A 26,440-nucleotide genomic window follows, 5' to 3' on the forward strand; every position below is an offset into this window, starting at 1 on the left:
TTTTAGTACATTTTTCTCCCATCCTATGATGCATAGAGAAGCTGTACATATGAAATATAAAACTGTCCATATAGTGCTCAATCTTGATTTTCCATGTAATGTTTCAAGGAAAGTAATTTCCATAAATATGAATATCCTTTTAAGGGCTGCATAATATTTCAACTTGTGACTGTATGATGTTATTTAACTATCCCCCAATTACTGCTCATTTAAAGTGTTTCTAATGTTTAAATCATTGTAGATAATGCTGTGACTGAAATACTTACGCATAGACTTGTTCACATTGTTAAAGACAGATCACTAAAGGTGGAATTACTTAGCGAATTAATTTTTCAGACTCTTAATGGCATTATTTTCTACATGTGTAATACCTATATGAAGAATATTACAGGAAACGATGGATGAACATAAAACAGTGCTCAAGTGGATAATAAAAGATGATGCACTAGCTCCTGGACAGAAAGACTCTGTACTGTCAACATGTCAATCGTCCCCCATCTAATCTTTCACCTTAATGCAAGTCTGATCCAAATTCCATCAAAGCTTTTTTGAGATTTTTGCCACATGGATTTCAAATTTCACTTGAAAGCTGAATAAGTAAAAAAACTCCCAGGCAACAATGTTTTTTAAAAAAGGAAAAGAGAGAAAGAAATGAGAAGAAAGTTGCTCAACCAGATATTAAAATATATTGCAGAAAGCCACAATGGCTAAAACAGTGAATAAATATGCATACATTTATAAAGGCATTTATATTAGTAAGGGAAGGATGGCTAATTTATGAAATTATAGGTCCATTCTGCCTCCCATTTAAAGAACAAATAAAATTGGTGCCCTACTTCATACCACATGTCAAAACAAATCTTACAGGAATTAAAGATTTTAATTTTTAAGTGAAACTACAGATATACCATTTACACAAATTATAATGGGGACACTCTTTCTAAGACCAATGCCAAAAGCAGAAACTGGAAAGACAAAAGAATAGCTAGATTTGAACTGCAAAAATTTTAAATATCTATAGGTGAAAAATGCAATTTTGAAACTGAAGGATAAACCAAAGCCAGGAAAAAATACTTTCAACATACACAGCAGAGAGAAAGGCAATGCCCTTCGTGTAGAAAGCTTTCTTGCAAATGAATAACGAAGACAAATATTTCAACAGGGAAAAAAAATGTATGGAGGACATGAGTAGCAATTCACAAAAGAACAAATACGAATGACAAATAAACATATAAAAGATACTCCATCTTATTAGTAATCAACAACATTGCAAATTAAAACAAAAATGAGAGATCATTTTTGCTCCTATACTGGTAAAGCTAAAAACAGTGATACTGCATGGGGTTTTCAAGGAGAGGAGAAAGAACTGTTTCACCATCACTGATGACAGGGTCAGTTAGGCGATCTTTATGAAAGGGAATGTGGCAAAATTAGCAAAATCCTTAAAAATGCATGACCCTTAGATTCTATTCCCAAAGGAATTCACCACGGATGCATCTAAAGATTTAGCTGTGAGTCGTTCATTGCTGTTGGAAACAAACCAAAAGCCAACCACAGAAGAGTAGAAAATTATATATATTCTCCATGCACAGAGTCCTTACAAATAATGATATCAAAATATACCTAACAGCATTCAGGGATTGTTCATAACATACTGTTGCATAATAAAAAGTAAGCTACAAACAATGTAACTTGTATGTAACCATACACTGTAAGTTTTCTATATACAGAAAAAAAATTTTAGGGGTGTACCTCCAAAAAATAATGACCGATGAGGCCACAAGTCATTTTTTTGGCAGCCATAATACTGAATTTATGTGGATAATCGATACAGATAAACAGATATGCTCCATAAACAGTTACCGATACTTATACAGCTTATATTTCCCTATTTAATTTACACTCTATTCATGTACATTAGCACCTTTCTAAGTCAGTACATTGTCAACAAGTTTTATATAGTAATTTACAAGGGGAAGGCATGTAGTTAATAGTTAATTTAACATATAAGTAATTTTTAATATTTTTGGCTGATTGGTATTTTCTAATTTTCTACATTTAATGATTTCTTATCAATTGTTAATGAGAAAAACACTGTTTAGTGGTTTTCTAGAAACATCCTGATTTACATTCTTTACCAGCAGTGCGTTCGGCTGTGGGGTCACTTATTCACTGAACACGCTCAGAACACGTCCTCAGAGAAAGGCACACGCTCTAGAAGCTGAGCTGCAGGCATGAACCCCGATGGAGTTCCAGGGGGACAGAGACAAAGAACCAGGGCAGAAAGCAGTGCAGGGGTGACACTCTGATAGGGCCGAGCAGACATCGGAGATGGAAGGCCCTTAGGGAGGGGGTCTGGGGGGCTGCTCTGAGCAGGGGAGGGATGAAGAGAAACCTAAGCAAAGGGCGGAGCAAGCATTTCTGGCAGAGGGAGCAGCAAGGGTGAAGGTGCCAAGAGGTGGCTAAAAGAGAGGAAGCAAAGGCAAAATGGCAGAAGAGGGAGTCTGGGACATCGAGGGAGGGGATGGGTGGCAACAGTCTGGAGAACCTTCTGGGCCATGGTAGGGAGTTTGAATTTTCTTCTCGATGTTAATGGGAGCCATTGGAGGATTGTGTGCCGAATGACGTGATCCAGTTTTGGCTGCCCCAGGATATCCTTGGCTCTGGACTGAGCACAGCACACAGTCGGCAAGGGCAGAAGTGGGGAGACCCTGGTCAGGAGGTCACTGCCGATGCTGGGCCTGGACTCGGGGGGCCTGGCTCATGAGAATCTGACTGCATTGGCCATCACACGTGCTAATTCAGTGAGCAGCCAGGAGGGCACCCTGGGGTTGCAATCTTGGGGTGTTTCTTCTCGGGACCCCTCGTCATTGAGGATGCTCAGGCGGCTCATCCCTCACTAGATCTGGACATTCCCAAAAAGACAGCACCAGCTGAGGGCTAAACCATCCTATCCATCCCCAGCCCAGAACCCATCCTTCAAATCGGCCTTGAGTCCATCCAAAACGTTGAACAGTCAGCAGCTAAACAAAGAAAGGAGAACTGAATCACGGTTGCCACCTTCCCTCACAGAAGCCTTTGTGTCCATCACATGGACCCAGGCTCGTCCATCAGAGAAGTCAACTAACTTTCCCCTAACATGTGGATCGAAAGTTTTCCTGCATCCAACGCCCCGTGTGAGGGAAGGAGGCATGAATACATGTGAACTTAACATCTTTTTGTTCCAGGTTAGGAGATGACTAATGGATTTCTAGGACTTACTTTCTCTTGGGTCCCAGTGGGAGTTCACTGTATTCACATGGAGAAAACATCACTTTCCCTACTAACTAAATCATTTAAAAATCATTATCATCATTTGTATGATAAAAATTAACCAAAATGTTTTTAAATCGTTCTTGTGAAATTGGGGTGCTTATTCTAGGCCAAATCATCAGTGACAGTGAATCTTTGCCTTCCTGGAGCCATGTTCCCACTTCTCTGTGCACTGCCTCCCAGTTTCTGAAGAGGTCTGTGTCACCTCTTCCTCTGTACCCAAAAAAAGCACGCTTGGGGTGTTGGGGAATCGAGGATCCAGGAGCCAGGTCCTGGGGACAGTCTTCAGTTAGTCCTGTGCCCTCCTACAGCTCCAATACTAGGGTCTATGCCTCTGTGCAAATACATCAGAGGAGAATCTGTGATTCCCATCATCCTCACCCAAAGCTGGGTCTGGCTGCTCTGTGTCTATCTAAAGGACCATGCCCTCAGGATAGGGACTGGGGGTTCTTCTGTGCAAGGCAAGTCAGGGCCCTAATGCCCCGAGGCATCACCCGTTGAGTAGATGCAAAGGCACCTGAGGAGTAGGTGCCTGTGTGGATACAGATACGAGGACTTCAAGTTGGGGTCCTCTCGGCTCCCTGCTGTCCCAAGTAAGGTCTGTGATTAGAGAAGGGCATCCCCAAAAGAGTCCCCTGGGCCCAGTGCTACCACAAAAACTAACCCAGAACCCGCTGCATTGGCATAGAAAGGTCTCACAGGAAGTGACACGCAGAACCCACCACAGACACCTGAGTACTCACAGTCTCTGACATGCCCCAAGGAATCACAACTGGCCAAAAGCCACAGCCCAGCCTGAATAACATCATCACATCCAGGCAACCATGGCATGAGTCAGAAGGCCTCTCCTAAACTCTGGCTGCTTCAACAAAGGAGCTCGCTTAAAGGAAGCCATGAGACACGCAGCATCTGTGAGCATCTCGACCCCCCTGCTCTGCCCCGCACTCCGTGCGCTGCCTGGCACGTGGCATATGCCCAACAAGTGTTTATTAAATATAGGAAGACAAGGGGAGAGTGGATGGGATGTGGAGACACAGCCAATGGCTTGTTTCTCTACCAGTTTCATATCCAAAGACAACGTGGCATTTTCAGGTCGAGCTCGAGTGCCCTCATCAATTTCACACCGAGCATCCACTGTAGGGAAGGAGACGGTGCCCACGACCTGGGTGGCTCTTACCTCTGTAACAAATCACCTTCCAAAAGACACCCCCACACATACCCTGTGCTGCTGGGGAAGGACACAGAAGAGACAGAACTCTCCCGGGGACAGTGCAGAGGTGGGTGGGCTGGAAGTTGAGCACACACTACTCACTTGGCAGCAGGGCAACTTGGACCAAGCTGGGTCTCTGCTTCCCCATCTGTGAGATGGCGCTAATTACCCGTCTTGTCCCAAGACTCTAATGATGGAATGAGCGCGAAGGCCCCTTGTTAAGTGGGGCTAAAGGCATCTCTGTGTCATGTTTGAGAGAAGCTCTGCCTGTCACTGGCCAGGGCAGGAGGGGGGACAAGCATCACACTGAGGCCAGAATGTTATCCCTGGGGTTCCGCCCCTCCTCACAGGGACCAGAAGTGCCTGGTGACTGAGTCCCTGCTGAGAGCTATAGGTGGCTCTGCCCTTGGAGGACAGGGAGGGCTTGTGGCTGGGGAGCAGGGAAAGGCGGCCCCCCCTTTAAGGGTCTGTGCTCTTTCCCCTGTGCAAAGAGATGGGTGGGGGCCAGGCAGCTGCCCTCAGGTCAAAGGCCACCGCACTGGCTCTGTCCAGGGTGCTGATGAGGAGCCCACTGTGGGGGCCCACGTAGCCCTGAATCTGTTCCACCACACTGGGGTAGCAATGGGATGTCCAGCGGGGGCTCCTCAGCTCCTTCTGTCTCCAAACAGTTAAGGGATGAGAGCTGATACAAATTGGGAAATAGGTAAGCCCGTTTAATAGACACCAAGATAATGGACTCGTTTTATTTTCACCCCAACAGGAGATTCCTAAGCCGGCACTCAGCCATGCTCACCCTCACAGGATCAGGGTAGGAGGTTCCCATGAGGCCACGTGCTCTGGGACTGCTGCTTCCATGACCCCATGACCGGGGACAGGACCCCAAGATGAAAACGCAGGGCGGGCCAAGCCTGCCGATGACAAAGGCAGCGCACCCCATGCAGTGACCTTCGCCACACTCAGGCTTAGGGAAGAAGCACAACACATTGTAATCCAGAATGCCCTGCCTCAAGCTGTTCCATTAAGGGACCCAACGAACAAACCGGGAAGCTGGAGATTGGCGGGTGTGTCCTAAGAGCCTGTGGCACCCCCATCCTCCTCAGGCCTGGGGAGATCGCCAGAAAAGGGGACGAGGCAGTTCTGGCCCAGGGAATTCACAGTGAGCCTGGAGGAAGAAAACCCAAGCTAGGAGGGAACCCTGGAGGAGGAGGCATGGGGGGCATCACCCCACATTGTGCGGCCCCGCAGAGCCCAGCCGAGCTGAATGGGTAGCAGAGGCCCACCCAGGCTGGGAAGTCAGGGCCTTTACTGAACAGTGTTTCTGATCAAAAGTGGCCTTGGAGGGAGCGTCCTGAATTGGACTTCCTGATCTGGACATGGCTAGTGGCCCAGAGTTGCTGGCTGGGTCTCTCCACGTCCCTCCATGGAGAAAAACGTGGTGCCCACAGAGCAGATCTCATGCCATGCAAGGCCATGCCTGCTGCCTGGCACATTCTGCTCCCGCCTATGAAAACCAGGCCAGCGGCTAGGAACAAGGGGTGGTGTACCGCTCATAGGAAGCCACGGGCATTTTGCTGGGAGGTTAACTACCCTGAAAGTCTGGGGGTTCACTCGACCCCCCCATTCCACCCTGCCCCCACCTCCCATTTCACACACCAAGCCCTCTTCCATCTCTAACTGAGCTCATGAGCGTGTGTTGGAATGTTCTCCCTGGTCACCTGATAGTCATGCATCGGGTCAGCCTTCCCCGGGGGGCATGTTCTCCGTCCATCTCAGACCTAGTCTAGTCACCCCCATTCACAAGGACACAGCCAGGTGAGGAGAGTAAGGCCCTCACCTCAAATTTAAGGGGGTGCCTAAAAAAATCAACAATTAGGGGAAGTGCAATATTTTTACAAAATCAAAATTAATTTAAAAATAAAAATCCACATGAGAAATTCTTACTGTGGTGCAGTGGGTTCAGAATCCAACTTCAGCGGCTTGGGTCACTGCAGAAGTGCAGGTTCGATCCCTGGCCAGCTCAACGGGCTGAAGGATCCAGCATTGCTGCACCTGCAGCTCAGATTCAATCCCTGGCTTGGGAACGTCCATATCCCATGGGTGTGGCCATGAAAGAAAGAGGGAGGGGGAGAAAGGGGGGAAGGGAGGGAGGGAGGGAGGAAGGAAGGAGGAAAGAAATAAGAAAACCATATGAGCAAAATCTCAAATTTTTAAACAAAGATGACCCTGCTTCAGCAGCCTCACCTTAACCCCAGGGTGGCCGTCTCACACCCTCACTGTGCTCTGTGCTTTGTCCTCATAACACTCACTGCAGCTTAATTCAATATCCATGGAAGGGACGGCTGGATTTGTCTCTGACCCAAGGGCAAGGGCAGCGTGTTTCACCAGCCCGGGTGTCTCTGGCACTCAGCTGAGGACTTGGCCCCTGGTGAAGAGGTGCCCAGGGAACCTTGGAATGAACATCACAGGTGGAAAACAGCCCTGAAAGCCACGTGTGTGACGTGTTCTCTGCTCAGATGCCCCGACCCACCCGGCCCTGGGGGATGCACCCACCAGACTGGTCACTGCCACCCAACAAGCCCCGATCTTCCCGCAGGAAGGAGCCAGAGTTAGGCTCCGATGACCCCCACTGCTGTCATTTGTGAAATGATATATTAAGTGCACAGCAAACAGGGTGCAAGGAGACATGCAGATCAGGCCGATTCTGAGAAAATGTGTCACCCGTGCATTTCCTATGGATCCTCTGACTCCCTTCCACCTTTTTCACAAAGGGCCACCGCCCAATAGCGTGGGAGGGTGGGTCCCTCTGGGCTAGGTGCTTGGGCGCCTGGACTTCCGCCACTGGGGACCCAGTTTGGAGCCTTTCCAAGACGGCTCTCTGTCCACTTCTTCACAGAGAACATTTCTATTTTGAGGAAGTGTAATTTGAGGCCGGTCGGAATCGCAGTGGATGGGTTTGCCTGAAACATGCTAAAATGCAGGCAACTGCTAAATAAAAACCCCCAAATCACCATACTCTATTTTTGTGCTTTTATAAGTTCTTTGAAAGCAAAGAAAAGGATGAAGACATGCAACATTTTCTTACCGTTTTCTTACCTGATGTCCCAGTTGCAGGAGAAACAGGAGGGGGTGGGCAAGAGCCGGGGGGAGTCCCCTGAGGGCCATCTGCTGGTGCCAGCTGCCTCTGTCCAGCTGGCACTTGTGCTCTGCGGGTGGGCACTGCCCCACCCTCCAGAGACACCGGGTTTCCCTCTCCAGTTTGGAGGGGCAACTGCGCTGTTCTACCTCAGAGGACAAGGGAGAAGTACCCCAATTTTTATCATTCATGCCCCCAGCTCCTGGGAAGATCCCCAGCTGGAGAGGTGCCCAGGCAACCCCTAGTGTCAGCAGCCCAGGGCTGCTGGCTCCTGGGGACCCAGGCAAGCCAGACCCCAGCCTGGGCTCAGTGTCAAGGGGACCTGGATGAAATGGGAGAAAAAAACACACCGATTTTGGGGGGTAGGGGCGAGTTTTTTGTTTTTTCTTTTTTGCTTTTTGGGCCTGAACCTGCATCACATGGAGGCTCCCAGGCAAGGGGTCAAATCAGAGCTGCAGCTGCCAGGCTACGCCACAGCCACAGCAACGCAGCATCTGAGCCGCATCCTCGACCTCTCGACCTACGTCACAGCTCATGGCAACGCCAAATCCTTAACCCACTGAGCAAGGCCAGGGATCGAACCACATCTTCATGGATACTAGTCGGGTCCGCAACCTGCTGAGCCATGACTGGAACTCCCACAACACACTATTTTGATTCTTTGTTAAAAACTAAAAAAAAAAATTAGGAGTTCCCGTCGTGGCTCAGAGGAAACGAACCTGACTAGGAACTATGAGGTTGTGGGTTTGATCCTCGCTCAATGGGTTAAGGATCTGGCATTGCCGTGAGCTGCAGTGTAGGTCGCAGACATGGCTCAGGTCCTGCATTGCTGTGGCTGTGGTGTAGGCCGGCAGCTATAGCTCCGATTAGACCCCTAGCCTAGGGAGCCTCCATATGCCGCAGGTGCAGCCCTGGGAAGGAAAAAAAAAAAAAAAAAAAAAAAAAAACTCATAAGCCCAAGCAAAGGGTCAGTCTCCCTTTCAGAAAGGACATGAGGTTCTGACTTCCTCCTGGAAGCGCCATAAATCCCCACCTCTCCTGAATATACAATTCAAAAAGAGCCTCAAAATTGCCACCGCTGTCATGCTAAGCACTGGAAAGTTCTGCTTGACCTTTTATTAACATTTTTCTAAACCAATATGCTTTTTTTTTTTTTTTTTGCTACCAGCACCCTGAGGAATTATGAAAAATACTTTTTTTCTGTAGTTTATCCCATATGCACTTAATAGGCTCACAAATATAATACCATTATAAAAAAGAAAAACTGCCAACTCTGCTAAAAAAATTGTCATAACACTAAATTATTATATAAATATAAAAGGAGTGTGTCTGTAAAATATTCACTCAATGAACATCCCAAGGTGATGGTTTTGCTATGTTGTTTTTATTCCTGAGAGATCCATAACGCATTTGGATATGCCACGTGTCACCACATGAATCAGGCAGTTAATGCATGTGCTTTTTAGAAGCAGGGATGTCTTCCCAATAGAATGTGCTATAAAAAAATGTAGAGATCCGGCTGCTTTGTCTGATAGGCATAATTTAATGTCTTGCTTATAATACTGCATCTTAAGGAAAAATACACACTGTCCTGGGTAGTTATTTACAATATATTGCTAAGTCTATGCAAATATGTTTCCCCGAGCCCGGGATTATATAACAAAGGTCAACAATGTTTGAAATATTTTGAAGCATATTCCCAATATGCTGAGTGTATGGTGCTAATGTCCAATATATGCACATAGATCTTAATATATTTCCAGATATTTCTGCTCATTGTTCTTGCCATAGCTTCCCACAGAATACTATTAGAGGAATGTTTTCTTCTGCAGAGAAGCCAAACATCGCCTATCCATCTTGGAAAAATTTATTAAGGTGGCTAATTATGCAGTCCTTAATATTGCATTAGTATGGAGGTTGCTCAGAGAAAAAGAGAGAAGCCAGTTCAGTAATCCTGAAACTGGTAAGTCCACATATGCAAAAGGAGCACACACCTAGGTGATCTGATTTTTCAGTCACAAAGTCCCAAACTGGGCAATTATAAGTAGGCACCCCATGCGGGCACAGATGCACACACAGACATGTATGTGATATGGTACACAAAACAAAGATGACAAGACAAAAAAAAAAGATGACAAGCCATGCAGACTACCTCTCATTCCTAAATACTGCAAATTCTGTCATTGTTTGGAGGGGAATTTTGTGGTGACATTTACATCTCATCCAGATCACTTTCTTCAGAAAGAAAGTCTGGTTAGTTGCACAAGGGTGGGGAAAAGTGTGGTAAAATCCCTACCTCCAGTATCTAAGCTATGCCCAGAAGAGATCTGTTTGTATCAAAGATATCTGAGATCTGACCCCTCATCTCTATTCTCTGTTCCAAACACACTGTTCTCTTATCATTCTCCAATCACTGGACTGGACCAAAATTTTAAAACCTACACAGTAACCCAGATGCCAAAACAAGCAGCCAATGCCTTTAAGAAGAAGTCAGTTCTAGGAAAAGATACTCATCCCTTTGTGTGTGGTCCAAACCGGACCAACCAGTTGGCTTTCCATTTCTGTGCTGTTGTGACATGTGTCGCTGTCACCAACCCTGAGCCACATCACTGCTGAGGTTCAACGCCAGCTTCAAACACCCCCTAATCTTCAAGGTCCTCAAAAAGCCCAAGGCAAAACCCTTCCAGACACTCCACTGTTTCAGACACTACAAACACCACCTGCTTTCAAGGACTCTAAGGTATGTATTAGAATCTGTTTCCATGGGATCAATCCAATCAACACAGCCCACCTGATGAAGCCTCTGAAAGAGGCCAAGGTTATGAAGTCAGCTTGTCTCCAGGTAAGGCTTTGCATCCTCACCATCAGCAGAAATGAACTGTCCAGAGTGGCCTTGAACATGGGAGTTCTCACAGGAGAGCAATCCCAGACACACAGGACAAGCTCCTGATGGGACAGCACCCTCTCCTTTCCTCCAGAAGAAACTTCATAAACAGACGTTCTTCCAGATGACCTTCTTGTTTGACTCTGGCCATGGGGTCCTCTGAACCCCAGTAATGATTTCACGTGTGTCTGGGAGATGGGAAAATAGGGCAACATGCATATACATATGTGCTGCGGACAGTCCCTAGTACTGCTAAACCACACACTGGCTCCAGAGAGCACTCCAGAAGGCTTTCAGGAAGCATTCTCACCAAAGCCAAGAGAGCTATGAGCATCTTTGTTCCCCCACTGGAAACTCAACTGTATACAAGGAAGAGCAAATATTAAATCATTTAAAGAGAGCTATTTTTCATAGTTCCCAGTACATAAATGTGTTTCAGTACGTGTTATTGTAAAATAGTGTTTCTACTTACGTTCTTATACATCTGTTGTGTTTACTCATCCTCTAGTTCTGACTTTTAGAAATAGCAATAAATCTATTTTTTAATCCCCTCTCCTGATGACTGATTATTCATCGCTAAAAGGGATGGAGGGAGGCCCATGTGAGGAGTGATCCACCCTCTAGAGCAAGCTCCACTTCCACAAGATAAACACGGTCCGGGGAGATTCCTCTTCTGTCCTGGGTAGTTTATGCAAACTAAATAAGGAGCTGGTGGCAGCTCGAATAAATATAAATTACCCTCCGGTGGAAACTCCGACCACTTGTTACAGTCAGTTTCAGCAAAGAGGAGCCAATGGTGACATCTACCCAAACAATACAATTCATTTTTATACCACGTCCCTAATGTGAAGATCACAAATGGCTTCGTGGAAAGTCAGTCATCCCTGAGTGAAACTGAAGAGGATGGGGAGCCCACCAGGTGGAGAGAGGAGGAAGAGGAGCCTCCAATTCCGGGCCCTGGGAGGAGGGGAGGAGTTACCAAAGCCAGTGCCTACAGGGGTGTATCAGCCAGGAGAGGATAAGCTTGTGCTGCTATAACAAGCAAGCCCTAAAGCTCAGTAGCTTAACCCAACAATGTTACTTTCAAAGCTCAGTAGTTTAATGCAACAATGTTACATTCTTGCTCTCACAAAATCTGCTGAGCATCCTACATTCCCTGTGACTCAGTGGTCCAGGCCGTATTGATCTTGTGGCTCCTACATCTCAACAGAGGCCTCTCTGAGCAGAGGAAGCAAACTACTGGTAGCCCCCACCCAGGCACTTCAATGCTTTCCCATGGAAGCAGCCCTTTGACTAGAATAAGGTGCACCCTTTGTTTTTGCAGGGGAGCTGGACATCTGAGAGAACAGAAGGGAATGTTCAGTGAACATCCCTATCTCTGCCACTGAGTGTCAAGCACAGTAGAAGGACAACAGTTCCCAAGCAGAACACATAATAAAGGATGTTCCAAGCACATTTCCTTAAAACAATGTTTTCTCCCTTTGTCTCCAACTATACTGTGCTTTGTGTAACTGGATTCCCTGGGTTGAGAAGTCAAAGAAATGTAGTTTCCTCATCTCTAAAATGAGGGTGCCAACGCCAGTCTAACAGGTTACTCTAAAGATCTAAGATTTTACACACATGTAAACCTCGCACTGTTAGCGCACACACGGGGGTTAGTAGAATAACAACAATAGCCATTTGGTCAGCATTTCAGCCTGCTGGAACATGCCCTGGTTCAAGGCTAGAACCACAGCATCCAGAGCGGTCACCGAATGGTGATACCCATATGGCTCTGTGCGATGTCTGGCTGGTTGCTTTGGAAACCGCTTTTGCTTTTAATGCCTTTCATTATCACATTCGCTTTAACATCTCTGCCAAGGATATACACTTCCCTATTTTTTGTATACACATTCCTACCAAGTGTCAGAAGTTCCCCGTTCCATGTACTTGATCCCACAGCAGAATGTCTAGATTATTGGCTAGAATTTTGATGTTTAAATGAATTCCAAGTCTATCTTGCAGCTGGGATTCCCTAGTAGGTTCTTGGATTTGCACTTAGTGCATGGTTAATCTCGTCAGTTTCTCCACCCTGTAAAGTTAATTCTAATGGGTTTATGAGAGGGATGTGGGTCTAGGTATTTTTCCAGTGGTCCTGGTACTGATTTTCCTGGCTTTGGGGGGTTTTTTGGTTGTTTTTTTTTTTTTTTTGGTTACATATATATTGCAAACTGTTCCACCTAAAACCCCTCTTGAGAACTTCTTGTCTCTGAGTCGCTCATGAAGTGACCAACTGGAAACAAAACCACCTGGAGACTTGACAAAAGGAAAGGGATGGGGTGTAACCTTTCTCACGGGGCTCAGCGGAGATGGTATGGCAGAGCGGAAGAATCTTGGTGTCAGACTTGGGTCCCAACCTCGACTTTGCCATTTGCTCACTTGGCCTTGAGCAGATGGGATTCCCTCTTCGGCCTCTGCCGAGGGTTCAGTAAGACCATGTGTCCATGACTATGCACGGTGAGTGCTGAGTTCTCAGTGAAGACTAGTCCTCTTTCCTCAAACTTTTGCTGACACCCCTCATCCCTGGACATCCAAAGTACGGGTGTCACGGGCACGCTGGTTAAGGGGGTGAGTGGGAAGAGCCTCCTCTTTATAACTCTTGGTAAACTGGAGCTAATTCCAGAAAGGAGCCCATGAGACTCCTCACCCCCCGTGGATTGAAGTGGGGACACCCAGAAGACCCCAACAATGGGGCCATCCAACCATGAGTTTTCCTGCTCAGACGCACAGGGCAGAGTCTGGCCTTCGCTACTGCCACCTCCTCCAACATTACAGATTGGAAATTTTTTTCTTTGTAGGGCAACACCTGTGGCACATGGAAGTTCTCAGGCTAGGAGTGGAATCAGAGCTGCATCTGCCAGCCTACACCATAGCCACAGCAACGCCGGATCCAAGCTGTATCTGCGAGCTATACTGCAGCTTGCAGCAACACGGGATTCCTTTTTTTTTTTTTTTTTTTTTTTTGTCTTTTGTCTTTTTGTCTTTTGTTGTTGTTGTTGCTATTTCTTGGGCCGCTCTCTTGCCATATGGAGGTTCCCAGGCTAGGGGTCTAATCGGAGCTGTAGCCACCGGCCTACGCCAGAGCCACAGCAACGCGGGATCCGAGCCGCATCTGCAACCTACACCACAGCTCACGGCAACGCCAGATTGTTAACCCACTGAGCAAGGGCAGGGACCGAACCCGCAACCTCATGGTTCCTAGTCGGATTCATTAACCACTGCGCCACGACAGGAACTCCCTCAACACGGGATTCTTAACCCACTGATAGAGGCCAGCGATCAAACCCAAATCCTCATGGATGCTAGTCAGTTAATTTTTTTTTTTTTTTTGTCTTTTTAGGGCGGCACCCACGGCATACAGAGGTTCCCAGGCCAGGGGTCAAATCAGAGCTGTAGCCGCTGGCCTACACCACAGCCACGCCAGATCTGAGCCTACACCACAACTCATGGCAACACCAGATCCATAACCCACTGAGTGAGGCCAGGGATCAAACCTGCTTCCTCCTGGTTACTAGTCGGATTCTTTTTCTCTGAGCCACAAAGGGAACTCCGCTAGTCGGGTTCTTAACCCACAGAGCCACAACAGGCACTCCACAGATTGGCATTTGGGTAAAAATCATGAGTCTATTCTCAGATTTACACCAACCTGCAGCCGGTTTCAGCTTTCCTAACCAGTTTATTGAATTTCAACCAAATTACAAAAACACAAAGATAATCCGAAATGCTAATGTGTCACTGAAAATCTGGCCAGCAGGGCCTGTATTTTGCGAGCAGTTTTAATGTAACACTTTTGTGCTTTCCTAAACTAATTTGGCCTACTAATTTTCTATAATTACCTGAACGCTCCCAGCTTCCACTGGTCAGATGAGTTCAGAGACACTTATATAACCAGCATTAAAAAGATGCATTTAGCAGCTCGGATTGTTAAAGGAACAAAGCCTATAGAATCCAGAGGTTATTGTATTCTCCCAAAAGTACTTAAATAATAGCCTAAAATCTGAAGAATTACTTTAATACTTCAATAAAAATAACCCAATTCAAAACATTTTCAAGGAAACAGAGTTCTTTGCTCTAGGCTACCGAGTAATGGCTGAGAGAAAGTATATAGCCTGTCACTTCTGATTAGAGAACTGTGCCTCTGTGCTTTGAATGAGGGGCATGTCTGGTAATAGGAAGTGCAGATATTAAAGTTAATAAAATAATGTGGAATACGATATATATGAAACTTGACCAAGTAGAGCACAGAATGTAACATACATTACCCTGTTCAGTCAACTCCTGTGGCCCCGCATCTAATGACAAGCTTAATTTCTGTTTCCAATGAGAGTACAGCTAAAAATACAATTTCCAGATTAGACAAATATTTTATCCGACTCCCTAACAAATGTAACCAAGAATGGCTGACATGTCTCCACGCGATGCCCAGCGACCACGAGAGGGAATTGCTAGGACTGCAAACTGCTCAGCCTGAAAAGTCCACAAAACCTCATCATCTTTGAGGTCATTATAAATAATTAGCTGCAAACACGGCGATGTCGGGGCTTCACCAGTGGAAAAGGACAGGGGGTGCCTCAATTCCTCTCCCACCCCGAGAGGCTCCCGGCTGGCTCCCTCTCCGTACAATTAGGCCTCCCCAAACAGCTCCGCATCAAGGCCCCTGCACAGCCATTATTGCATCTTTAATCTAAAACCCCAATGCCAACTGTAATGGTTTTGTTTTTCGATACATTAACCTTCAACTTGTATTTTCACTATTAAATAACCAGCTTGAGAACCTCCTAGAATTTTTTTTCTCCCAGTCACCTACGTGAAGCCCTACGGTACCCACGATGTGACCCTCTTAAGGGATTTAAAAGCAATTCAATGAGCTAATCTCGGTAAGCCGAGAATCAAAGTTCTTGTTTCCATATTTCACTTTCAAAATATTTAGAACTTTGACAGATATGACATTATGTTTTCATTAAAACAGCTGATTTCAAAATGCTGCACTGTGCAGAAACGCCATAAACAGTTTATGATGAACTGCCACGCTCTTAATTAAAACAATAAATCCAGCACACAATATTTGTGCAGCCTCCGGTCTGACCTTTGCCTCTTGCTATCCACCACCAAGCCGCGGCTGCGTTCCCAACGCCAGACGGGGAAGGTTTTAAAACATGATCTGAAAGGCACTAAAGATAAAATAAGAGAAAACGTATCATTAGTCTTCGCAGTTATGATTAATTCAGTTCATATTTTACAATCTGGTTATGGAGTAAAACTGCAGACTTTACATCAAGTATTTGCCATTCACTCTACCTAATGTATAAAAATGCTTGATATTTTAGAAAATGGCACCAAGCTAATTCACCACAACCCCACGAAGGACAGAAATTGAAATCATAAACACAGAGAGTAATTAGCTATCCATCTGAAGTGACGAACAGAACTCACTCGTCGGATGGTCAGCCGCGGACGATAAATATTGCTGCTTGCAGCCCAGCCTCGCCACGCCACTCTTATCTCCCTGCTGCTAGATTTCAGATTAAAATATTCCCTTAAATCTCTCTCGCATCGGCTGCTGGAGCAGGCAGCAAGGGCGTTAATTACCAAGCCGGAATAACAGTAAATTTGTTGAACTGGCCCGGAGTTACCAAGTTAATCTGGGGCCCTGCCAGCTCAGGGGCTGGAAACTATTCTGAACGGGGTCTCACGTGGACCCTGCATTAAGGGGGCAGCTGGTGGCTCAAGCAGCCCGTTCTGCAGCCTCTGACTCGATGGACAGACAGACAGCAACTGCTCCATAAAGAAAGGGCTCTAGGAGTTCCCGTCGTGGCTCAGTGGTTAATGAGTCTGACTAGGAACCATGGGGTTTTGCAGGTTCCATTCCTGGCCTCACTCAGTGGGTTAAGGATCCAGCTGTGGTGGATGCCATGAGCTGTGGTGTGGGTCGCAGACGCAGCTCGGATCCCGAGTTGCTGTGGCTCTGGCGTAGGCCGGTGGCTACAGCTCCAATTCGACCCCTAGCCTGGGAACCTCCATATGCCGCGCGTGCAGCCCTAGAAAAAAGGCAAAAAGACAAAAAAAAAAAAAGGAAGAAAGAAAAAGAAAGGGCTCCAGCCATGAGAGAAGCAGAGACTTCCAGTAGGAAGGGGAAGGGGTGGCCAAACTCCTTTAGCGCAATGGGGACCAACACCCCCGTGCTGCCTGCAAAGGCTGGTCCCCAGCCACTGCTCATCACACCTGATGTGAGCATATATGTCCAGCTCTCTCTTCTGGGTTGTGTCCCAGCTCCATTTCCCTCTCTTTCCAGCCCTCCATCATCCCCCGCTCCACCACTGCACAGTCATGTGACAGATACATGCACACAGCCCACGGTCGTGCTCACAGCTGGGACAGCAAAGCCTCAGAGGCTGGAGAGCTGGAGGGTAACAATGAGCAGCAGACCCCCCACCTTCAGGGCCCTGTTGGAGATGCAGGCAGAACCCGCTAGACTTCCAGAAGATGGAGAGGAGGGAAGCAGTGTCAGCCACAGGAGGCTGTGCGGGCTCTTGAGTCCAGGACCTGCATCCGTTGTGCCTGCTCGGGGAGGAGTGGAGCGCCAGGTGGGCCGTCCCCGCTGTGAGGGCCAGACCCCCACTTCAGCCTAGCTGGCTCTGGCCTTCACCCAGGTCTGCAGCCTCATCGTGCCTGTCCTCTCCCCACTCCAGAGACCTTACTTAACGCCAAGGGCCCCTCCCGACCCACAGAGCTGTGAACTCACAGCTCTCGCCCGCCCATGCCTGAATCCTGGAGGGGGCTGCTTACCCTTGCTTGTGGGGCCTCCAAAGGTAGCCTCCAGGGAGAGATGCCTGGATGAGCCCCGCCTCCCCGAGCCTTCCTCCCACCCTGCCCTAAAGGCAGGCCTCGGCCCTTGGTTAGTTGGGGGATTCTGTTCTGGGTTAACCTAGCCAGGGCAGGCCCCTCCAGGAGGGCTGGGCCTGGGGTTCCCGAGCGCCATGTAGGGCTCCTGTGTCCATCAGGCAAGGCCCTCTGCAGGAGCCACCACTCCTTGTCCTTGACCTTAGAGTCAAACATCATTAACTGAGGTACGTTTCCTCCCCCCCCCCCTTCAGGGAAGAAGGTGCCCCAGCAGGAGTCAGATGCCCTGCCCCCAACGGCTGCCCTCATGCCCAGACCCTGCGACAGGAGCATCAGCCCCAGCACCACCCACCTGCAGTCCCACCACAGTGCCATGCGCCACACCGTCCAGCTGTCCATCCCACGCTGGCTGACAAAGGTCACACCACAGTGTCCTTGTGGTCACATCTCTCTCCCCTCACCCAACATTTTTTAAATAGCACTATTTTTCAGAAAACTAAGACCCCCAAGGATCGACGCCTCCATCCCGAAGTCACCAGCCAGTGAATTCCAACCCCACAGAATTCAAATCCACTCTCTCTATCTTTGGGGCTGGTGCTCCCTCCTGGTAATGCCCGTCTTTTTGACAAACACCAAGACTTTCAAGTTGAGGCCCATGGATATAGTCTCAGGGGTCCGTAACTCCTTTCGATAATTTTTAATGTTTTTTTTAGTTTTTTTTTTTTTTTTAGGCCACACCTGCAGCATATGGAAGTTCCCAGGCTAGGAGTCGAACCGGAGCTGCAGCTGTCGGCCTACACCACAGCCACAGCAACACTGGATCCTTAACCCACTGAGTGAGGCCAGGGATTGCACCCACATCCTCACAGAGATAGTGTCAGGTCCTTAACCCGCTTAGCCACAATGGGAATGTTTCTAGTATTTTCACATCAGTGAAAATCCATCTAAAAAGACACAACGAATACAAACACATTTTGGATCATCTGAGTGACCAATTGCCTTACAATTTCCACCCAAAGTTTATGGTTTCTATTGTGGGGGTGGCAAGGCACACTCTTCTCATCAGCAGGGACTACAGGGCAGGGGGCAGAGTGAATGGGCACCGGGCCGACGGAAGGCCAAATGGCATTATAGAACTCTGGAGTGGGGGGTCGGGAGTGGTGGTTGGCCATGACCATGGCATGCAGAAGTGTCTGGGCCAGAGATCAACCCAAGCCACAGCTGTAACCAGAGTCACAGCAGTGACAATACCAGATCATTCATCTGCTGAGCCATGAGAGCACCTGATGGCCACTTTGGTTGCTTCCATAGCCTGGCAATTACAAATAATGCTGCTCTGAACACGGAGGTGCATATATATTTTCAAAGTAGATTTTGGGGTTGTTTGTTTTTTTTCAGATCTATACCCAGGAGTGGAATTGCTGAGTCAAATGATAGTTCTACTTTTATTGTTTTAAAAACCTCCATATTGTTTCCCACAGTGGCTGTACCAACTGACCTTCCGACCAACAGTGTAAAGGGGTCCTTTTCTCCGCCTAAACATCAGTAAATTCTATTATCATTTTATAATAATAAATATTACAGCAAAAATAAATCAAGAGGCTATTGAGGATCTGCAGGGTTGTTTTTTTTTTTTTTCCCTTAATAAGCAACATCAACCAAGCTTTTTGTCCTCTCAAGATTCATATGTTGGGAGTTCCCATTGTGGCTCAGCAGTAACGAACCCAACCAGTAGTCATGAGGACAATGGGTTCAATCCCTGGCCTCACTCGGTGTGTCAGGGATCCAGCATTGCTATGAGCTATGGTGTAGATCACAGACACAGCTCAGATCCTGTGTTGCTGTGGCTGTGGTGTAGGCCAGCAGCTGCAGCTCCAATTCGAACTCTAGCCTGGGAACCTCCATATGCTGCAGGTGTGGCCCTAAAAAGACAAAAAGAAAATTCATATGTTGAAGTCCTAACCCCAGTACCTCAGTCCATGACTATTTAGGGAAAGGCCCTTAAAAAGGTAATTAAGTTAAAATGAGCTCATTGGGGTGGCCCCTGATCCCATGTGACTGGTGTCCTTATAAGAACCGATTAGGGCACAGATGCACACGAGGGAAGACCATGTGGACACCGGGAGAAGATGACCATCTACAAGCCAAGGGGAGGGGCCTCAGAAGAAACCCACCCCGCTGACACCTTGATCTTGGACTTCCAGCCTCCAGAACTGTGAGGAAACCAATATCCATTGTTTAAGACCCCTAGTCTGTGCTATTTGGTTACGACAGCTCAAGCAAACGAATAGAATTTGAACTCCGAGAGTCAGGAAGAGACGGGCATTTCCCTGTGCTCTGCTGTGCCATTCCTTCCGCAAGAACCCTGCCCAGCCGGTGGAAGAAGGTGGGGGAAACGACGAACATGAGAGCTTGAGCCACTCGCCAGCTGCCATCCCACCCACCAGGTTTGCTCACCAGGCCATGAGCCCCTGAGCTGAGCCATGTCTTGTCCACCTGGGTCTCCCCTCAGTGCCAATGTCAACTGGAGGGGCCTTGCGGTCCCTCACCACCTGCACCAACCTGGACACTTATTGGCATGCATCTCACCCCCGCTGCACCTCCTGGGCAGCACAGAGCGATGCTGGGGGATGGGCCCTGGGTGGATACGAGTTCATGCAGGGAGGCCACGCCAGGCTCTGGGGCCCCGGAAGCAACCTGGCAGGCTCCTCGCTGCTGCCCATCCATCCTCGGGGCGCCCTGCAGGGCAAGAGGGCCAGAGGCACAGGGCAAGATCACGGAGGCCCAGTGGGGCCCAGCGCAGCTTTACAAGGGGACAAATGGACCATTTCATTTCCCAAAATAGCTTTGCAGGAACACTTGCACACAGAGCCATAAAAGAAGGTTTCAAACCAAGAACTTTTACAGGTTTTTATCTCCATGCCTGTCTGTTGAATTTTACACCCCCTCAGGGTATCCATCAGCTGTGCACAGAGTAGGAAAAGGCCCTTCATTAAATGCAGGAAGAACAGTCAGAAAAGAGTTGGTCTCTTCGCCCTCTGGTTTTAAGGTAATTCTCTTAAAACCCCACATTCACTTCTGAGGTCCCTTCTGGGAGCAGCCAGGAGACTGAAGGGTGGCGCCCTCTGGTGGTTGGTGACCTTCTGAGTCCTAGACTGAGGTCTGGGGAGCTACAGGCTAGCTTAGCATGAAGGGCTCCTGAGGGTGAGGAGGCACAGGGACAGTGAGCGACAGCTGGCCCTCACCCCCCCTCCGCCCCCCAACAGGGCCTGTCCGGGAACCCATGTCCCCTGGGCCCTGGAGCAGAGGGGCAGCCAGTGTGCAGTGTGCTTAAGGAGTCCTCAGGACTCCCCACATCTCACAACCTGCCTCAGAACGCTCCAGGCTGCCATCAGGAACCTCACCACTACAGGGTTAGCCTGTGCATCAAACACAATCCATGGGCTCCCCGAGGTCACGGTGGAAGGAAGCGAGGAAAGAGCCTCGGGCAGGGCAAGGAGTCAGCGGATCTGCAGGGGCCCCATGTGCAAGGCTCGCCTGGCAGAGCAAGGTACAGAGCTGTTGGTAACCAGTCTGAGAGGTCTTATTCTGGCGCCGGTATGACTGGCTAACGGAAGCTCAGCCCCGGCTTCACCCTCTGTATGGCGGGACAGGACCGCAGAACTTATTGTAAGAGCAGAGGAAACGCCGAGTACCAGCCCGACCGGGACACAGCTCTAAATGGAAACCATCATCTTCTCCACCATCATCACAGCCAGCACCTTCCTCGCCCTTATACACAACGACCCGGAGACCCGCAAGAGGTCCAAGCCTTCCCCAGAGCCCACCCTCTGTATTTTCCACCAGCTCATGAGGAAAGGGGGCAGAAACTTTGACCTGGGGTCACCTCCAGGTCGCCCATCCCCAGGACTCAAGCAGCATCAGACACTGGTCCTGGTTGGCTCCAAACACCTGCTGTCCAGCTTCGCCATCAGAGGAGGGCTAAGACAGCCAGAGCTGAGCTCGAGGAAAAGTTCTCAGTGACGAGGAAGGACAACCGGTGGCCCCGAGTCTATTTCCATCTCGAGACTCAAAGATCCTCCAGGCGCCCTTCGGGTCTGCCGTGAAGCCAGGCCTCTGCCAGGGCTGCCCCCACATCCACGGCTCCCCAAACCCTACCTCCAGAGCACCCAGCACACACACAGGTTGTTACTTGAAACGCAGGAAAATCAGGAAGCGGAACATTGCTAATGCGCACGGCAGCATTAACGCATTCGCTTGCACATATGGGGTACTTGGATCCCAGTAGGTCTTCTATATATATAACTTATTATACAGTAGGTGCAACTTAGAGAATTAATGTTGCTATAGGAACATTCGGATCAAGGCTGCCTTCCAGAGTGAAGAGAGAAAAAATAAGTTTTCCTCCACAGTGTACTTCTCTGTTTTGAGTTTCAGAGAGGAAGAGGCAGTGTAATCGAGTCAAATGAGGCGAGGAGGGGCTTCCCCTAGTGGTTTGGGGAAGGTGAGAATTCCTGGAAGCAGCTGACTAGGGAGGCTTAGGCTGAGCCCGGCGCACCCACGGGAGCTCAGGGGGCTGGAGAGAAAGAGACCCCCAGGGAGCCGGGATGGGGGCAAATGTCTGCTCCGGCCAGCAGCAAGACCAGTGCCAAAACTGGAGCCTTGCCTTGGGGGAAGGCCAGAAACTCCCTGGGAGAAGGCAGAAGGCCCCACAGACTCTAGAACATGATATGCTCACCTCCCTCAGCCCCATGTCTCTGTCCTAGTCCTACACCTCTCCAGCCTGCCTGGGGACAAGGTCAAGGGAAAGGGAAGATCAAAGGTGAGTTCAGGAGTTCCCGTCATGGCTCAGTGGTTAACGAATCTGACTAGGAACCATGAGGTTGCAGGTTCAGTCCCTGGCCTCGCTCAGTGGGTTAAGGATCCGGCGTTGCCATGAGCTGTGTTGTACGTTGCAGACGTGGCTCGGATCTGGCGTTTCTGTGCCTGTCGCGTAGGCTGGTGGCTACAGCTCGGATTAGACCCCTAGCCTGGGAACCTCCACATGCCGAAGGTAAGGCCCTAGAAAAGACAGAAAGACCAACAACAACAAAAAAAGGTGAGTTCAATGTCCTGCATTGGTCCCCGGGTGAACCCTGTGGGGATCCACCTCTGGCTGAGCCATGCTGGAAGTTTGCATCAACCGTGGTATTGGGTGTGCCAGTTGTGGCTTAGAGGGTTAAGAACCCAACACTGTCTCCATGAGGATGTGGGTTCAATCCCTGGCCTCGTTCAGTGGGTTAAGGATCCAGCATTGTCTCAAGCTCCAGCGCAGGCTGGTAGTTGCAGCTCCAGTTTGACACCTAGCCTGGGAACTTCCATATGCCTCCGGTATAGCCCCCAAAAGAAAAAAAAATTTTTTTTAATTTTTCGTCTCTCTTCTTTGGAATTTATGTCCACCTGCAACTCCCCTTCCTAAACTAAACTTTTATCGGCTAAAAATCTGAGCATTTGGCTCACCTATAAGAGGTTTTCCCAACTAGTAAATCTGGATGTGCACAGAATCCCCTAAGGGCACCAAAACGGGGAAGCCTAATGTCTCCTTCGGGGAGAAGCAGGGGTCCAACGTCTTCAGCCCAACTCCCTTTTCTACCCTATCTGGGGGGGCAGGGTCTTAGCAGCCCACAGCCACCGAGGCAGTCACAGCACAGCCAGAAATCCTACCCATGGTGCAGGTAACCCCCCAACACACACACCCAGGTTGATTGCATCATCCAGCCTCACTCAGCATTTGGCAACTTGCTGGGCACACAGAGGCAGCCCGGGAACGCATTGGCTGAACGAGTGAATGTTGAGTCCAGGATGGCAGCAGAGAGAAGAGGCAAAGAGGAAAGAAGAAAGGTCAGTATTCCTAACACCACTTCCAGCTCCGTGTTCTCCAGGGGCCCAGAGAGTGCCAGGCACTATGTTATGTCTAGAAGATTCACGGATAAATAAGACTTTACCTCTGCCCTCGAGATGCTCACCGCCCATCCAAAGGAGAGTGAAGGAGAAGCATGGAACTAAACAGCCAAGGACTGTGTCTTACCTCTGGTCTCCCCAGGAGCTGAGCTTAGGCAGGTCCAGAACAGGCACCTGCAAATGCCTGTGGAGTGAACACAGAGACGGCAGGGGGGCAGGGACCTGCCCTAGGAGAAGCATCAAGGGTCCAAAGGAGCACAGAGTCAGGGAGGCTCATTTCGGACCAGGAGGCAGCACCCCACAGGCTGGCAAATCACTCCAAGTCCACTGGTGACTAAGCCCTCTCTTTCCACTAGGTATTTCAGACACGGTCCAAATGCCAGGACAGGGAAAGAGGCTGCTGCGACCCCCAAGCTACTGTTTTGTGTTTCATTCAAAACTGTGTCTACTTTTAAATAGGTATCTAATAGTCAAGTGCAACATCTAAATGCTTCTGGGTCCTTTCCGCTTGAGCTGCGCTCTGAACGTCTTAACGTGGGAGGGGCTGAGTTGCAGAGACGGCGTCCCAGAGACGGAGGAAAAACAGGAGCATCTCGGTCCTCAAGGAAGGTAGGCAGAACGGGCCTGGCGTTCCCTCCCTGCCCTCTCGCACCTTCCACATGGTTAAGATAAACGTGGATTTGCAGCATCTCTGAGTCCATAATTGGCAAAATTTCACATGTAGACCAGCGAGGGAAAAGATGAGTCAAATATACCCGAAGACACTGGTTATTCTGAGACGGGGATGGGCACGTGGTGAAGGGTTATCTGTTTGATTAATGGACCCCTAAGGCCTCCCAGGCTTTACGAAGAGAGACCCTGTCCAGGCCTCCCAGGCCCACAGAGCATCCTATGCATTGTCACCCTGCTCCGTGCAAAAATTCTCCTCTTTGTTCCCTTAGCTCACTTTAACTCAAGTGCGGTGTTTTTAATTCTGTCTGTGGCATGATTTTGAAATTAAGCAGTTTGTGTGCTGACAGCTGGTGTTACAACTGGCCTCTTCCCTTCCACCCACACAAAGAGCCAAGTGGGGTGTGTGGCCTGGGAGGAGCTCACACACGTTCCAACACCCACCTCCTCTCTTGGGAAGCGGGGCGAGGGCGCTGTGGGCCAAGACGCCAACAACCTCACACAGCCCTGGGCATCCTGGGGGGAGCACGGGAAGCAGCCCTCAAATATTACCCCCACTTGCCAACACGCCTTCGAGACACTGCCAGGATCCAAAACACCCTCTCTGCCATCAGAAGCCTTCTGGCCCCTGGCAGGTCAGGCCACGGGCCCAGGCTAAGTGCCAGTGCCACTAAAGAGTAGGAACTTGTGTGTCCCCACCAGGTGTCCCAAGTGAGAATGCCTTGAAGGTCCCTTACATCCCTTACTCTTGTCCTTGTGTCTCAAGATCGCTATTCACCTGGCTACCAGGGATGGATGAGGGAGAACCTTTCCAAGGGGCAGGGACTTCCAGAATGATGCTTAGGTCAAAGTGCTAAGCAATGGTCCCTAAACACAGAAGCAAATTGGAGAAGGCAACGCCACGGAGACCCGGCCACCATGTACACCTCCAAATCTCCTCTGTGCCGGTTAGAAGTCCAATGCCAGTCCCTGCTCTCCCCCGCCCAACCCCCACCTCATCCTTAACCCCCCCCCACCACCACCATCCATCTGCACAGCAGGCTCCAGCATCAGACAGCAGCCAACAGAAGTGGTCCAGCCCCTGATGGGTGTGCCCAGAAAACAGATCTCTGGCCACCCTTGACCCATCATCTAACGTACATCACTGGCTGCCATGGCTGCTTCTTCATTTTCCTCTAGGCATGGATAGCTCCCTCATAATTTGGACCATTTTGAATAACCTGACATAAAGTGGAATTTCTAAAATGATTTTTTGTAAAGTATGGGCGATTCTGGACCTCAGGATCTGTAAATAAGTCAGCCGCTAATCTAAGTATCCAACTTCCTCTTCACAGGAGTGCAGAGTTGAGATTTCTGTAAAACAAAGAATATGACTTGCTGTTCTTTGCAAAGTTCCATAAGTGGTTCCCAAAGTCCTTCATCCAAGGAACTGAGAGGGATGGAGCAGGCACAGGTGGTTGTGAAGTCCCAACAGGGGATCACAGATAAGGAGGGAAAGCTGGGGGAGGCGGGGAGACCACTGGAAGTTCAAGAAAACCCTCAGAACAAGGCAGGCTTGCTTGACTAGTGGAGCTGCCAGAACTGCCTCAGGTCATTGGGTGGGGGATGGGATGAAGCCTGCATTCCGACTCAGACCAAGGGCCAGCCTGTGAAGACCGCCCTTCAGCTGATTTGAATACACACCTTACCAGCTACTAAGGAGAAGCTACCACTCCCAGAAAGGAAGAGGTGAGTCTTTCCAACCCCCACGCCCCTTGGATGATAAAACTGTGGCCCACAGCATCCTCAGGCAGAGCTTCCCTGCCTGCCCGCTTGCATCTCTCACAAGCGTCCTATCCTCATAAATCTGTTTCTTGCCTATCACTTTGTCTCCCACTGAATTCCTTCTGTGCAGAAGCATCAAGAACCTGAGCCTTGGTGAGTCAAGACACAGGGCAACACGAATTTAAAAACCACAGGTTTGAGTCCCAATCAGGCTTTAGGTTGGGTTCGAGTCCTGGTACATGGGTTCAAGTCCCAGTCTGTGTTCTGGCTAGGTTCAGGCCGTTCATGCTATCAGCTTCAGAACCTTTCACTGGTTCCCAAGGTCCTTCATCCAATGGAAGTTTTCACTGGTTCCCGCTGGTCTCAGGATAAAGTCCTAGCCACTACCAAGGCCCACAGAGCCTGCCAGCTTGGTCTGTGCCTCCCCCCAGCGTGGTCTGCCCCGCCCCCTCCCCAGGCTGTCCTAGCTTCAAATGTACCAAGCTCCTTCCAAGGCTGGTCGCTGTGTCCACATTTCTTTTTCTACAAAGCAAACTCTCCCTCATTCTTCTCATTCTATGTAAACAATGCTTTCTCAGGGAAGCAAATCTTTTCAGACTGTGTTTCATCCTCTCAAAACCCCTACTCTTTTTCTTGAGAGCATCTTTCT

The 26,440-nt window shown here is 48.9% G+C and overlaps 1 protein-coding gene across 1 annotated transcript in view; it reads right to left on the reverse strand.

Annotated features, from left to right (window-relative positions):
- LOC110261352 overlaps positions 1–26,440 on the reverse strand; it is a 422,463-nt gene that overhangs the window by 327,180 nt on the left and 68,843 nt on the right. Inside the window, exon 3 of the mRNA XM_021097538.1 lies at positions 15,665–15,749. Within this exon, the coding sequence (XP_020953197.1) occupies positions 15,665–15,749 (85 nt within the window). The remainder of the gene's footprint in view (positions 1–15,664; positions 15,750–26,440) is intronic.

The sequence above is a fragment of the Sus scrofa genome, chromosome 6, assembly GCF_000003025.6.
Source record: "Sus scrofa isolate TJ Tabasco breed Duroc chromosome 6, Sscrofa11.1, whole genome shotgun sequence".
Taxonomy (NCBI): domain Eukaryota; kingdom Metazoa; phylum Chordata; class Mammalia; order Artiodactyla; family Suidae; genus Sus; species Sus scrofa.